Source organism: Lissotriton vulgaris, chromosome 7, assembly GCF_964263255.1.
Source record: "Lissotriton vulgaris chromosome 7, aLisVul1.2, whole genome shotgun sequence".
NCBI lineage: Eukaryota > Metazoa > Chordata > Amphibia > Caudata > Salamandridae > Lissotriton > Lissotriton vulgaris.
The window spans coordinates 1,706,417,476-1,706,432,555 of record NC_141695.1 but is presented as its reverse complement, the minus strand read 5'-3'; the positions used below and the strand labels follow the sequence as shown (position 1 = coordinate 1,706,432,555).

General features: G+C 42.2%; 1 protein-coding gene across 2 annotated transcripts in view; it reads left to right on the top strand.

Annotated features, from left to right (window-relative positions):
• LSM14B (LSM family member 14B) overlaps nt 1-15,080 on the top strand; it is a 59,618-nt gene that overhangs the window by 23,270 nt on the left and 21,268 nt on the right. The window contains exons 3-6 of one of the 2 annotated variants that reach the window (XM_086932867.1): nt 3,333-3,468; nt 4,025-4,144; nt 5,379-5,531; nt 9,560-9,637. In XM_086932867.1, coding sequence (XP_086788993.1) covers nt 3,333-3,468; nt 4,025-4,144; nt 5,379-5,531; nt 9,560-9,637 — 487 coding nt within the window. The remainder of the gene's footprint in view (nt 1-3,332; nt 3,469-4,024; nt 4,145-5,378; nt 5,532-9,559; nt 9,638-15,080) is intronic. The other variant, XM_086932868.1, reaches the window with a different exon arrangement.

Below are 15,080 nucleotides of genomic sequence, written 5' to 3'. Positions count from 1 at the left end.
GTGTTATTTATGCAGTATAATCTATTTTGCTAGATATGTGAACACGAGTGCATTTTCAAAGCTAGATGCTGCTGTTCACTAAAACCTCTACCTAAATCATGGCAGTAAGGACACGACTCGAGCAATTTTATTGCACCTGTTGATATTACTCGATGCCCCACATTAAACCTTACATTACAGATGGGTAGCCTGCTCCCCAGCGATGGACCGGGGAGAGTTGTTAAGTTGTAAGTGTTTTTTTGCAATCTGCCTTATGATGGACATATTGTCTACGCATGCAGTGGTGGGAGATGCAGAGTGATAGTCTGACGGCGTATGGGACCTGACATTGCTATTGATCTTCGAAAACCTACGGTCAAAACTGCCTTGCTGCGGCTGATTCTGCACATTTTGTGTGTGTAGACTGCTCCTTAATAACGGTTTCGAAAACCTAACTTGAAAGCAATTTTACTCCCGATTTTGAGTGGACCTCTTAACATGCACACACTAACATACAATGTCCATATGATTAAATGCTCAGGGTTCTCAGGTTTTCGTATTGGGATAGAAGGATTCTCTTTTTTGATGGCTGGTGGGCACTTTGCAGTTGTAACAGCCTGTTTGCAAGATTATGGAACGCTTAATAACCCATATAGATGCAGTTTAAAAAGAGATCCCAAGAAATCCATACCTGCACAGCAGGTTACTACTTTAAAGTAGGTGATATCTTCAAAATAATCATCCATCCTGGGAGGGTGCTTGTGGCTCACCAGTGAAACTTCCCACATTTCATATTGCTCATGAGGGTAAAATTGTGCAAGGTGTCTGATCCTGGGCTTTGAGAGAAGAGCTTCGTAGGTTTTGGGGGGAGTAGCGGGCTTGTCTTTTGATAAGAGGTTAATATAAAAAAACAAGTGTTGGCAATACATCTGGCTTAAAGTGAAAGGGCCTCTTCAGCAGTCATTGAGGCACTCAGTAAGTCTCCATACATATACCCACCATCTGTGTACTTGCTAACTTTGCTTTAACCCACTTTCACAACCACAGGAACAGATACAAACTCAAAACCATATGAAAGGTAAACTAAAAGAATTGAAATAGAAAAAACATGGTGGCGCTTACACCTAATGTATGTAGTGTATGTTTTAAAATACCAGCATGCTCGCCATGTTTAGAAAGCTTATACTAGCCATTTTGGAGTGGTAAAACGATAGACTATGGACAATATCATTAATGGTGGTCAGCTTGCATAGAGGCAGTGTCCACCTGGAATGCAACATGTTGTCAATTACATGATCAACAAGAAGCATGTTGGTTCTTTCTGGGGAGCTGTAGTATGCTTGAACACATGGAAATAAAGGGAGAAGGAAATAAATGATAGGGGGAATATATATACAAGGAGAACTTGGCAAACTTAACCTGTTTGTTGCTTCGAACGTTCTGCGCTAGTGCTGAACGTTCGAAGAAACGGGTGCGGCCGCGTCGGCAAACGGACGTACGCAGCACTGGCAAGGTAGTGCTCGTGACGACCGTTGGCCGACGGCAGCACTAAAGGGGTTAAGGAACAGACCCACTAGCCCTGACAGTGAAGAGCACTCCTTTTCAGACAAATGTGCACGTGTGAACTGACTGATAGTCACGGGGCAGTGGAGCTCTGGAGTGTGCTGACCTTTTACCCTATCCTCTAGTGGATGGAAGCAGATTGATGTTACTGCCCTCTGTGCATAATCCTTTACAGAGGGCTGGTGTATGTACCTTTATGCAGGTGTATATATGTATGAATGAGTTTATAAGATCCTGTCAGACCATGTGACTAATCTCTAGTACGAAATATTACAAAGCAAACCCTTTACCCCAAGATTTCGACAAAGTGGTATAGCTAAGATAAATCCCTTGGCTGCTAAGGTAATCTGAGATTCTGTGTAAAACATGTCTGTAGGCTGTAAAATGGTTCAATAACTGTCCACGGCTGAAGACCTATTGGCTTTTACATGCATCTGACTGTTTTTATTATGAAGTGTTATGAAAAAGTAATCTTACATAAGGCACCTGGTGTTCACTTTTTGCAATGAACCAATCTGCCTATAGCCTTTATCACTGGCTTGCCAGCACAATAGCTCAGGCCTGCTGTATTGAGCAAAAGATGTTCTGCAAGGCAACCATCGCACATACAGTGAAGTGTCAACAACAAAAATAATCCCATGGGGGCCTAATGAAGATGATAGAGTACAACTATACTGTCGCCAACCGTTTCAGAAGACACTAAAACCTTTGCCTCCCACAGTAGTCTGTAAAATCCCATGTAGAGGAATGTTTCTCTATATAGACTTTCTTACAGAATAAAAACAGTCCACCTATACATGCCTGTCCATTTCATATGCTTTTCACAGTAACTAGGTTGGGCCCTCTGCCGTCCTCTTAACGTTTCTAAACCAGTGCCGTCCAAAGCCCTTTATCAATTGGCTTGCCCTCGTAACCAAAACCGTGAAGCTGTATTGAGCGTAAGCTTTTTCAAAAAGAGCAATAAATGTACCCTGCTTTAGTGTCTGCTGATTACTGCCATTACAGCAATTTGCTGGACCAGCGATGGATAAAATACTTTAAACTAAGCCACTGCTGATTTTCTGGGTAGTACTTTTTGTATCCACTTCCATTACAAATTGGGACAGATCTGATAATGTTTAGTCTTGGGTTGGAGGTGCCTCCCATATTAGCACTGCACCTTCGGTTTGTTTTAGTTGTATCCATGTTTCCCTTGTTGACTGTTACAAAGCACCTGTACCTCCAATCTGGTTAAACTTTTTTTTTTTATTCATCTTTCTTGAACTTGTAGTAATGTTTTGTGTTTTATTAAATACAGTGCTGTCGTTATCACCTTATGTTATGACATGATGAAGCTGGCTTGAAAAGCAGTGTTTTCCCACAGTAGTTAGAGTGGAATTCTTGTTTATACAGACTTTCACATTGCATTATTCTCTACATTTAGTATTCAAGACGTCTGTAAAATGAAATTACCAGTGACATTTAAAGCGTGGCTGTGTTGGATATGTTGATTTTTGACGTGCGTAAGTGTGTGGGAGTAGGTATGCACCTTTATAAGTGTAGCTGCAGGCTGCCGCTAGTATGTCGATAGCCAGCATTCTGTCTTGTTCTGAATACTGGTGCCACTCTTGACCTCGCTACATCTAGCTATGAACAGACTTTGTTTATTGATAGCACCTGTTGTACTCCCACGTCTGTAACTTGTGCCTGTGAAGCCTGTAGAATGATGCCAGCTTGCTTAACAGATGAAGGATGTCTTAACGTTTCGCCTCAAAGATATGGTCTGTAACCAAGCCTCTTGTTTCTTGTAGTCCTCCTTGGGCTCCAGCTCCACACAGTCCTACCAGTCCTCCATGCCATACAGCCCCTACAGAGCTATGCCATCTTATAGCCAACTTGCTGCCAGCTCTTTGCTAAGTCAGCAATATGCGGCCTCTCTCGGTGTAGGTAAGTAATGCTAAAGTGATCCAATCTTGGTGATGGCCACTGTTTTACTGTAAAAGTAGCCGTGTACACTAAAACCAGTGGTTGCAAGAAGTCCTCCACCTATCCGCAGTAGTCTTTTAATGCCAATGTTTTTTTTTATGGCTTTCAAATGCTGAAGCTCAGCTGATTTCTTTTGGAATAGTGCTGCAAGTATAGGCCTCAGTACTGTGCATGATGGCTTTAATGTTAATCACTGTTTGCTGTACAAAAAAGTCTTGTATAAGTGCAACAACTGCCTAGGTTAAGTATTTATTGAGCAGTTTCGATGGTTAACCAGTGCTCATTGTAATTGTACTCTCATCTGGGTTCAGCAACCTTAACGTGGACCCGAAGGCCATAGAAAGGGCTGCTCCATCTGCTGTGAGGGCACTGCTACTTGGCTGACAGTTTGGGGAGTTCTAAAGCACAGTGCTCCTGCTCGCTCTTCCTCTGAATCCAAAGAGGCTGAGTTGTCTTTCCCTCTCAATCTTGTTTTACACCAGTCTACTTGTCTCTTCCTCCTTGTATTTAATTCTAGAGAAATTGGTAAGCCCAGTGGCGTCTGCAGCTGCGTCGAGCTCTAGCTCCTCCCCGTCTCCGCAGCCTGTGGTGACAGAGCGGGAACTCCCACCAGAACCTCGTCCTCCCCCAGTGAAGGGTAATTGCAGTTCAGGAATCCCATGTTTGGGAGGAACGCATGTCTTTGCTAAATTTCCGAGTTTGCTTTTTAAAGTTGCTTTGAGATTGACAGTATTTGTAGTAACTGGTTGCTTAGTCTCGGGTGATCCCATCTGCTCTTCAAAGCTATGGTGTGCTTCAGTGCAGGGCATTGCATCTCAAAAGGTGCTTTCTGCTGGCTGAAGTTTTTGATGCGCCATCTCAATTTATATTACCTAGCTATAAAAAATTTATTTTAAATCTTAGCAAAATTTGCATATGTAAAGTCTTTATGAAAGTCACTGAGCTTGCCCTGTCTAAGATGTTAACCCATCACTGGTAAAGTGATTACTGCCTATTCTTCTGCTACTTATTGATTAACAAGTGCTGCCCTTCATTGCTGCCTTCAGAATCTGACTTCGTTCCAATGGATTCCTGGTTCATAGCGGGTCTCTTTCTTCTACTTGGTCAGTGGTTACTGTCATTAATGAATATTTCCCTGCCCGTTTAGTTTTATAACCAGAGCAAACTAATCTAAATGGATTGACCATTGGGCTTTAACAGTATCAAACTAAGCAGGTGTTTGGCTGCTCAGCCACAGTGCAACAAGAATTGTCATGGTTGCATCCTGCTGGACAGTCTGTTACCTGGAGCACCCACTTACATTTCTTTGAACAATTACTGTCAATCTTGAGTAACCTGCATGAGTCTGTTTGACAGCTTACATATTGGCAACATAAGCAGCAAAGCATTAAATCTTAAGTTAGCTTTTGCAAAGCCCCTGAAGGAATATGATGGATTACCCTGTTTCAAATTTAGAAAAATTGGGTCTTGAATATTTTACTCTGTGATCCACATGTGAACTTATTTTATGTTAACAAATCTTACGTTTGTGCTCTGCACTCGAGGATTTGTCTGCTCACTTGCCAATACAGTGAGAAGTAATGTTATAGGTTACTGCTTTGTTCAGTGATTTTTGGCAAGACTTGTTTCATCCCCCAATGCTTTAGGAATGACGTCAGATTACTGACTTCAGGAAGCATGAATTAACACTCCTCTACCTCCAACTAAAGGGATCAATCCTACTTGTGTTGTGCTGAGTACATTTACAACGCCTGCATAAACTAGGCCATGATGAAGCAGGTCAAGCTGTTGGTAATTCAGATGTGCATCTACTTCCATGGCATGGGCTAGTTTCTGCATTGGTCAGTCTGCTCTAATTTGGTTTTCCATAGGAGCAGGATTCCCCTCTGTCCCTGTACGCAAAAGTCCGATGGTGGAGCAGGCTGTGCAGACTGGCCCATTGGACAACCAGAAAAAACTGCAGCAACCTGTGGGAAAGGGTCCTGTAGGAAATCCTCGCAGCAACCGGCAAGCCCAGCTAATAGGCAAGTATGAACTGATAGTGCAGTTTGACGTTACTGGTTCAAGGTGCATCTTGGTGATGGTGAAATGTGCAGGCAGTGACTGCAGTGTGTTTTACTTTTATCCCCTATATTGAATGAATTGTGCTGTAGTGCTGATATTGATGCGAATTGAGTGTCTGTTTCTGCCTATAGTCCATGGCGTTACCAACTTTAAATAAACTTTCAGATGCAATGGAACATTCATGTATAAGCAAAGTGTGTTGCGAATATATATTTAGGAAAGGTTTAGTGGCATGACTTTCTTATCTTGAAAGATGAATTCTAGCTTCCAAGTTGTTCTGGGGCCAGTGTGGTCTTTATACTGACTTCCAGTTGATTTGTACCTCTGAGCACAGCTGGTATTATGATTAGTGCTGTAATAATGGAGCAGTTTGTAGTTATCTGTATTTCTGCATGTTGTACTGGCCGTACTGTTCCTGAACTGTGTAAGGCATACTCAAATGGAGTAATTCTATCATATGACATTAAGTGTAAAACAGACCGGTCGAATACATCACTAAATATAACATAACATTGTTTAAGTTACTGTTATTCAGTATGGGTAGAAGAAAGTAACAATACATATATAGAGTAACCACCTTCTGTACGCCAGTAATGGAGGGTATGGAGATATCTACCTCTGCAATCTAATGCAAAGTCAAGCAAGCAATCTTTCCATCTCCCAAAGGGCAAATTAATTATGCATCTAGTTCTGTGTAAAGAAATCACTTGATCCTAATTGCAGGCTCTGTGAAGTTAAGTAAATGACAAGTGATTGGTATTCATTTCACATAGGCTGAAGTATTCAAAGCAATCTGTGTTGTAGTGCAGGGTGAAGTAATTGAAGTACTCTCCTGTAATGAGTAACTGGTGGTCTTTTGTTATGTAATGCACCTTGAAATCTCAGATGCCCTTTAATCTGAGCAACCTGTAATATTTAACCTAATAAAAGTCAAAGCAACAAGAAATCTCCAGTAGTCGTGCAGGTTGCTCAGTCTAGTTTTGTAATCCAATGTAGGTTAGAGTAAGCTGTTCTTTAGCAATCTTTTACAGGTTTAGTACATTGGAATTAAAATTGTACAGGTTAATTGGAATCGTCATTAAAAATTGAATAAGTGCACGCAAAAGTAATCCTAGTAAGCTTCACATAAGACCATAATTCTATGGCGAAATTAGTGGGGAGAATTGTACTGCGACGTCTCTCTGAGTGGACATGGGACAACAATCTCATGTCTATTACTCAATATGGTTTTTGTAACGGCCGTTCGACCACAACACAATGTTTAAATCTTTTTTTGATACTCAGTAAATATACTATTGCACAAAAGGGTACAGTTCACCTGGCCTTCATGGACCTATCCTCAGCTTTCGACTGTGTGAACAGGGGGAAGCTGTGGGGGTCCATGAAGGATAAGGGAGTAGACAACGGTATTATAAACTTTTTGGTCGACCTCCATAGTAATACAAGTGCAAATATAAGGTATTGCCAAGACCGGTCAGTAACTGATGATTTTAGAACAGGGAAGGGGGTGCGGCAAGGCTGCATATTAGCTCCTTTCCTTTTAAATTTTTACATAAATGAGCTGGATAGCGTTTTACAGGAGGTGAAAGCAGACAGTCAAAGAGTGGGGAAAAGAAGTATCTCTGTCCTGTTATACGCAGATGATGCGGTGTTAGCAAGAACTGAAAAAGGCCTTCAATTACTACTTAACGCATTCAAAAAGTTCATGGAAGATAGAGATCTGTTAGTGAACAACTCCAAATCATACATTATGCAAGTCGGGAAACAGCCAAAGAGACAATATATCTTCAAACTAGATAAGGCAGTAATACCGTTTCCTAACACATTCTCCTATCTAGGAGTTCTCTTTGACTCTAAATTATCGTGGGGCCCACAACTTGCGAAGAAAAGATGTAACATGACTAGGGTTAATGCCTCCATTTACAGGAGTGAGCTTTGGGGCTATATGGCTGGGGATCAACTTCAGATCACAGAAAATTCTTTCTACAAACGGCTCCTGTGTGTCCCGGCCTCCACCTCCAACTTTGCAGTTCACGAGGAATTAGGAGTGGGGTATTTGAGCGATATCCTGTCCCTACGACCTCTGTTATGTTGGTTGAAAGCGTGGTTATGCAAAGACATTCCCTTAACACATTTAATTGTTAATGATTTTATGGCTCATGATAACACGTTGGGCACTCCATGGATAAAGTATCTAAAAACTTGTTTCTCTGAGATGGGTCGTCCTGATCTGTTTGAACACTCGTCAGGAATTGCAAAGGGGGACATTGATCTAGTCAAGCAGACCTTTCTTCTGCATAAGAAGGCTGTGAGGGAGGATGTTGAGTTACAAAAAGTAAGTGTAAGGAAATTTATTATGGTTAAAACCTGTCTGACAACAGAGCCTTACCTACTCGGCACTCACGACAAGTTCTTATTAACAAGATTCAGATTTAACCTGTTTCAACATCTGCTCATCAGACCCAAAAAGGAGTTTCTGTAAAAATCCAATATCCTGTGGCTGCGACGGAAAGTCTCCACAGGATATGTTGCATTTTATGTTTTTATGCAGATTTTATGAATTCCCACGTAAAAGCTTTTTAATTGCTCTTTTAAAAAAATGAATTTTAATCGGATACAACCAGCCTTTTTATATTTACAGTTGCTGCATAGTGACCGTGTCCTTCAAGTTCTTGAATTTTTAAAACTGTCTCTTAAATTGCGAACTTGTTTGGACCTTTGAATGAAGTAACGGATCCAATGTAGTCAGTCCTTTTACTACCTGTAATCCTATTTTACCCAATGTCTTTCTATGTTTGTACTGTATGTTTTTATGCACTTTTATGGTTGAAATATACCGAATAAAGTCTCTTTTGATTTGATAAGACCATAGTTATTCAAATCTGCAATTTCTAGGGTGTAATGCCAGATGAAGACACCATGTAATCCAATGCAGGGTTAAATTACCTGTGGATAATAAACCGAGGTCACTTAAGCAAACTAATTGAAGTAATCCCTTCCATGAAGATTAAAGTAATTTGTTATCAGTTTGTGTTCTAATGCACAGTGAATTATCTCCTGTAGTGTAACAGAGTAATTGGTGATCTGCATTTTTAATGTGCATAATCCATCTTTAGTCTTAAATTAAAACATTCTCTTGCAAGGTTAGTGTTGCTTACTACTAGGAACACAGGGTAGTTCCCGATCTTTAGAAAAGGTACATCTGACCAATCTTTTCCAATAAAATGTAGAGTACTGAGTCTTTTTTTGTAGTACCATGTAGATTAGTCAAGAGTAATCCTCTGTATTGTAATGCAGGCAGATTATCCTATTTAACAGAATAACTACAGAGTGTATTATAAAACGTGACTGCAGTAATTTAATGCTGTATAAAATCAAAGTAGCTATCTAAAAATAGGTAAAACGAACCTAGGTTTCTACTTCTGAGTTTAGCATAATGCGAAGTAAACCAAATCTTCATAGACACTTTAAATAAATTTTAGAGTAAAGCGGAACCTTCTGCCAGCATAGGGTAATGTAATCTAAGTTCTTGCTTTATTCAATGTAGGGTAAAGTAAATGTGCGTCGTTCTTTAAACTAATGCTTGGTTCATCATTGGGACATTTCCATTGGAGTACTTCATAGGGAGCTAATTGTAGTAATCTTATGCAGGCTAAGCTAATTCACATGACCCATCCTCTAGCCATAGTAAATTAGTCTTATAATTTTTGCAGATTCATGCAGGTGGTGTAACCTCATTTTGAAAATATTTTCACTGCTGCTATGCTGTTCATTTGTGAAGTGTGCGGGAGTGTGCATGTGATGTGTGCCCAATTGCTGAGTTATGCAAGGCAAAAGCTTTAACTATTGATTTTGACGTGTATTAGATCGAACTAAGAGTTGCTCTTGTACAAGTTGCATTACGCGTGAACTAGACAAATGTTTGTTTGTTCCTTACAAGCTAATATTTGAAGTAGTAACGCTTTCTTTTTTTTCTTTATTGTATTAGACACAGTTCAACCACCAGCTGCACAAAGTCAATTACCAGTGAATGATGAGAATCAAAGGCCTCCAAGGAGGCGGTCAGGTAACTTCAATGAGAATCTTAATCAGATTGTGCTAATCACTGTAACTGAAGTGTTGATCATGAATACGACAGGGCATGCTCCCAGTACTTGGTGAAATATAGAGAAAGCTGCAGTTGATGGCATGTTCAGCATTAGACTACAGACTGGGGCAATGTTCTACCTTTGCTGTAGTTTTAGTAAATCTTTCTTAAACAAAATTAATTTGATCGATAACCTGCGTGTATGTATGTGTATATATGTGTGTGTGTGTATGTGTGTATATATATATATATATATATATATATATATATATATATATATATATATATATATATATATATATATATATATATATATATATATATATAAATTGTAGTGCTATGCATACTACCATCTAGTGTTGGGCTCAAACATGTGCAACTTGTTTTTCTTCAAAAAAGGTTTCGATTCATGTGGTATATTGACTCCACCTATTGCTGGTAATGTGCATGAGGATTGGTTCCATTGTGTACCTCCCCACCACCCGCCCCAGCTGTCTGGATCAGACGTGTTGTCGCCGAGCTCCGGGTTGACTTCTTGTGGTGTTGCCGGAGCCGCTCTGATCCTCTACGCTGTGTAAAACAATTGTGACGTTTTTGGCTGGAAATGTGGTGTACCGATCGAGCAAGACTTCTGTGTTCTATTTGGGGCATCACCCTTCTGGGGCCTTCTCTGCAGTTCGACAATTGAGAATTTTCTTTGTCATTCAGATTTATTGTAATGGTTTTCAGTAATCAATCATCTGTTCATACAACAATACAAACACAGATAAATAAAAAATTTTTAAAAAAGTTATTTAATATGCAAGACACAATGACCTTCACTGTTAAGTAAAAAAAAAAATACACTTTTAACAATGTCTCGTAATACAGCTTCATTTACGCTTAGAATGAAGAAGTGGGAAGACCTGACGGCGATTAAGAACAGTAAGATGCAATAGTATGAAATCTTAAATCATTCTAAAGAAAGTGCAATTGATTTTGACAAGACACTACCAGAGCTGAATGGACATCAACCCCTTGCTTAGTTAATAGAATACACCTTCATTAACATTTTCAAAGATGAGAAATACTTTAAAAAAAAAACATTGAAAATGCCTGGCAGCATTTAATCAAAATACACTGGTATAAAGTCTTCAATCATTCTAAACAAAGTGCAATGGTTTTTAATGACACTAGCAGAGCTGAATGGACATCCAACCCTCGCTTAATGGAGTTCAAAACATGACTGGCATTGCCATATAGTCAATAAGGTACATTAGTGTTTACACTCCGATGCTGAACATCTACTGGAGCTCATTCGCCCTCTGCCGGAGATAATTGGGCATCTAGCCCCATTATAAAGTGCTTTACAATAACACCTAGATGTAAGAGCTGAATGGACAGTTAACTTTCACAACTACAATATTTTTCATTGAAATGCTCAGACTAACAAAGCTTGTATTGCCCCCTCGATACTAAAACCATAAGCAGGATAAACTTCAGACATCTACACATAAAATAAACAAATCAGGATAGTAAAGCTTGTATTGGCCCTTGATACTGGAACATAATTAGGATGAATCACGGATATTTACGCATGAAAGAAGGCAAAAAAAGGAAAAGAAAAATAAACAACTCAACGTGAGCAACTCCCCATTCTGCACTCCTGCATGTAGCTTACGCAAGACCCCAACTAGCAGTGTGCCTGTCGCCCCATCTAATCTACAATAACTAAAAATAGTAAGTGGAGGAGGACCTTCGTTCAGGCTCCTGGCCTCTTCCCCGCCCGCCAGATCTGAGCCTCCCATTTATTTACTGATTCACTAGCAAATTATCTATCTATCTAAAATCAGGGGAATCATTGTTCGCCTACTTCGCCTCCCGTTACCAATATTGTAAAGTGAGTCCTGCACAACCACAAAGTCAACAAATGTCATCAAACGGTCAACTATTCTCAACCTTGGCCCGTCCGATCAGGAGTATGGATGCTTCCTAGCAGAGCTGCCGCCATCTCAAGAGATTCAAAGGACCAAAAGTTTTCGTCCCATTGTCTGAGTTCCCTCTGCACCCACAAGAACCCCTGGCATTGTTTCCGGTCCAGTTGTATTGGATCCAGGAAGGAAGAAAGGGCCGCATTGTCGAACCCCATTTGAGACCCATCATGAGCCGTCAGAAGAATAGCACAGAGCAGTTTTTTCAGTCAGCTGATGTCGGACACACTAACTCATCTGGGACTCCCAGTGCTCGGACATTAGCTAGCTTGTAGTTCAGAAACTCCCAGACCTCCCGTTTCATGAGGTTTACGTCCTTGATTAGTTTGGCCTTTGTGGGTGTCATGGCTCTTATTTTGTCCTTCAATCGAACGAAAGCCGTTCTCATTAGCCCCAGTTCAAACGTAACAGTGACCAGCTTATTTTCCAGGGCTTGGGCTCTCCGGCCCAGGGAAGAATGTAGACCACCGATAGCCGTCATGACGGCTCCAAGCGTCGGTTTAACCTTGGCTAGCGCCAATTCTTCTCCCTCGATAGTGAGTCTTTTCCTCTTTCGGATACCCCTTAGATAGGATATATCGTCCCAATTCGTGCGTTTGGTCTTTTCCGGTCACTTTGGAGGAGCGGGTCTGAATTGTACTTAGGTCGGTATTGGGCGCCATTTCGTTCAACTCGTTCACGATCTATGCCCCGTGTCTGTAGACGCAAACCCCGCTCTGTTGTATAGTTACGGCCCAGGTATTAACCCATCGATTTGCTGGGATACTTCAGGGTAGCCTTCCAGATTACGTCCGCATCCATCGGGCCGAGTTTCAGACAATGTCTGAGCCGTTCACACTCCGGGCTCCGTCATTTATGGCACTCCAATTGCAGCCACCATGTTATTATATTGCTCTACTTTTGCCGCAGATCAGTTTGGATGTTCACCGCTAGAATCGGGCAAAACTCCACTTCCATACCGGTTGACCGGTCCCTCCCGGACTCCCACGACCGATGTTGTTTAACTAGTAGCCGGCTGCTCCCTTACTAGAGTCCCGGCTTCAAAGCTGATGTAGGCCTCAATTGTAAAGGCGATGTTTCTCCGTCCTCGAAGCTGGTGGATCACTCTGGATTACACAACCAGGCGTTGTTTCGACTCATCTATGCGGGGGTGTTGCATAGGCGCAGGGTAAATAACAGGATCTTGTGGCAGAATAAGGAGGGCTTTGGAGCCGGGAGCCTAAGTGGCCATCTTGGTCGCCAGCTTGGCTCCTCCACACTTACAAGTTTTAACCATTCAAGGGGTGTGAACACCCCATTAACAGTCTACACATTAACTACCTGGAGCTGCTTGCCGTTCATCTAGCCCTCAGTGTTTCTGTGTCATCCAGCAAAAGATGGTCTTCATTTGCACAGGTGTGACCGTGTTTTTCATACAGAAGCAGGGTGACTCTCCTCAGTTGTCTGTTAGCCCACAATATGTGGTGGTGGACACAATCACAAAGGCTCTCTACTGGGAGTACCTACAGGGACAAGACAATGTTGCAGACTCTCACCAGGATGCAGCAGCAAAGCCACAAGTGGGCACTCCACCTAAAAGTCCTACTCAGTACTTTTGTTTGACTACTTCGGAAACATCACTCATCCTGGTGGCCTCTACCTGCTCCAAAAAGCACAGGTTCATCACCTTCCTAGACCTTGCTAGTGTCTTGAAGCTGCCCAGTAGACCACATCATGCTGAGAAATCTTGGCCCCAAGCAAATAAATCTTTTGATTTGGCTCCTGTGGTCTTAGAATTGGGTTACTGCTACCTACCCCCAGCATGTAGGACAATCTTGAGGAAGGCCCACAGGCCTTCAATGAAAGCCTGCTATTCATCCAAAAGGAAGAAATTTGTACTCTACTGAATTCATAGGCACTTCAACCCTTTCCATGCAGCAATCCAAGACCGTATGTTACCCGCTTCACCTGGAGCAATATTGACTCACACCTCCATTAGACTTTATTTTTATGTATGATTTTAAGTCATCGTACTTTGGGTGCCTCCTGTCCCTGCCTGGAAACCCCTCATAATCTTCTTGACTTATGGATTCTCATTTTGAGTCTCTTGACTCACACCCTCTACACTTCCTCACCTAGGTTGTTTTCATAGTGACAATTTCCTCCCTTAGTTGTGAGTGAGCTTCTGGCACTTGCACTTCATGATGTTTTCTTTTAAGTTCATACTGATTTACTAGTCCTTATTTCCCAATTTATACCGAAGGTGGTCTCTTCATTCCACCTCCGTCAAGCCCTTGGACTTCCAGTGTTCTTCCCTTGTCCAGAGTCTAGATGTTAAGAGGCCTGACGAGTTCATTCACATGACAACCCTTTTGAATAATATATACACAGACCTATTGCACCAAAGCTAAATTACATTAACCTACCTCTCCCAGACCCCACGCTTCCCTAAAAATAGACCTCTATGGCAGCCTTGAGTAACGTCTCAATAGCTGGCATCTGCATAGCAGATACCTGTTCAACTCCACAGTTTCACCAAGCATTACTTTGTGGATGTCGGAGCTCCCCAACTAGCTAATGTTGGCAAAGCGGTCCTTTTTAGGTCGAGGACTATCGGTTCTGCCGTAAGGCAGAAACCGGAAGTCGGAGATTTAATGATTCTTAGAGTGCTGCATTTATCCCTCCCTCTTTTTGCTCTTTCTCCATTGGCTGGCTTCCTAAATGGAGGCCAGCCATTGGAGGAGAGAGCTATCCCTCCAAAGAAGCCCCGTCTTTTTCGGATTTGGGGGCGTCATTTTTGCTGTTCTTTAGACAGTGACGTCGCCCGTCACTCAAAACAGCAAAATACGCCCCCAATTCCGAAAAAAAATCTGAAGCTTGTGGCCGCCATTTTAAGTCTTCTTGTGATGAGGTAGGCTGCTGTCCTCGTTTCCCGCTGTCTTTTTCCCGCCCCCCCTCCCGCTGTCCGTCTGTTTCCGCCCTCCTCCCGCTGAATCGGTCGGCCGTTGTTTTCTTTCCCTGCCTGGTCTTTTTCCCGCCCCCCTCCCACTGTCTGTGTTTGTTCCCGCCCTCCTCCCGCTGATTAGGTCGGCCGCTGTGCTGTTGTATTCTTTTTCCCACCCCCCTCCCGCTGTCTGTCTTTCTTCCCGCCCCCCTCCCGCTAAATAAATCATTCAGTGGTAGCCGTCTTTTTTGCCGCCCCCTCCAGCTGTCTGGTTCCCGCCGTCTTTTTTCCCGCCCCCTCCCGCTGGTCCTGTCCCGCCCGCACAGGATCTCATCGCAACTGGCATCTTGAACGCCCACCATAATTGCAGGACGCTGAGGTGTGCGTGCTCAGGACTCGGGAGACGGAGGGAACAGACCGGAGCACTCCTGAGGAACGAGGACGAGCCAAATGAGGAACAAGGACGTGAAGCAGATGAGCTCATCGAGGAGCGAGGACGAGAAGCAGACAAGGCACCCCAATGACGTGC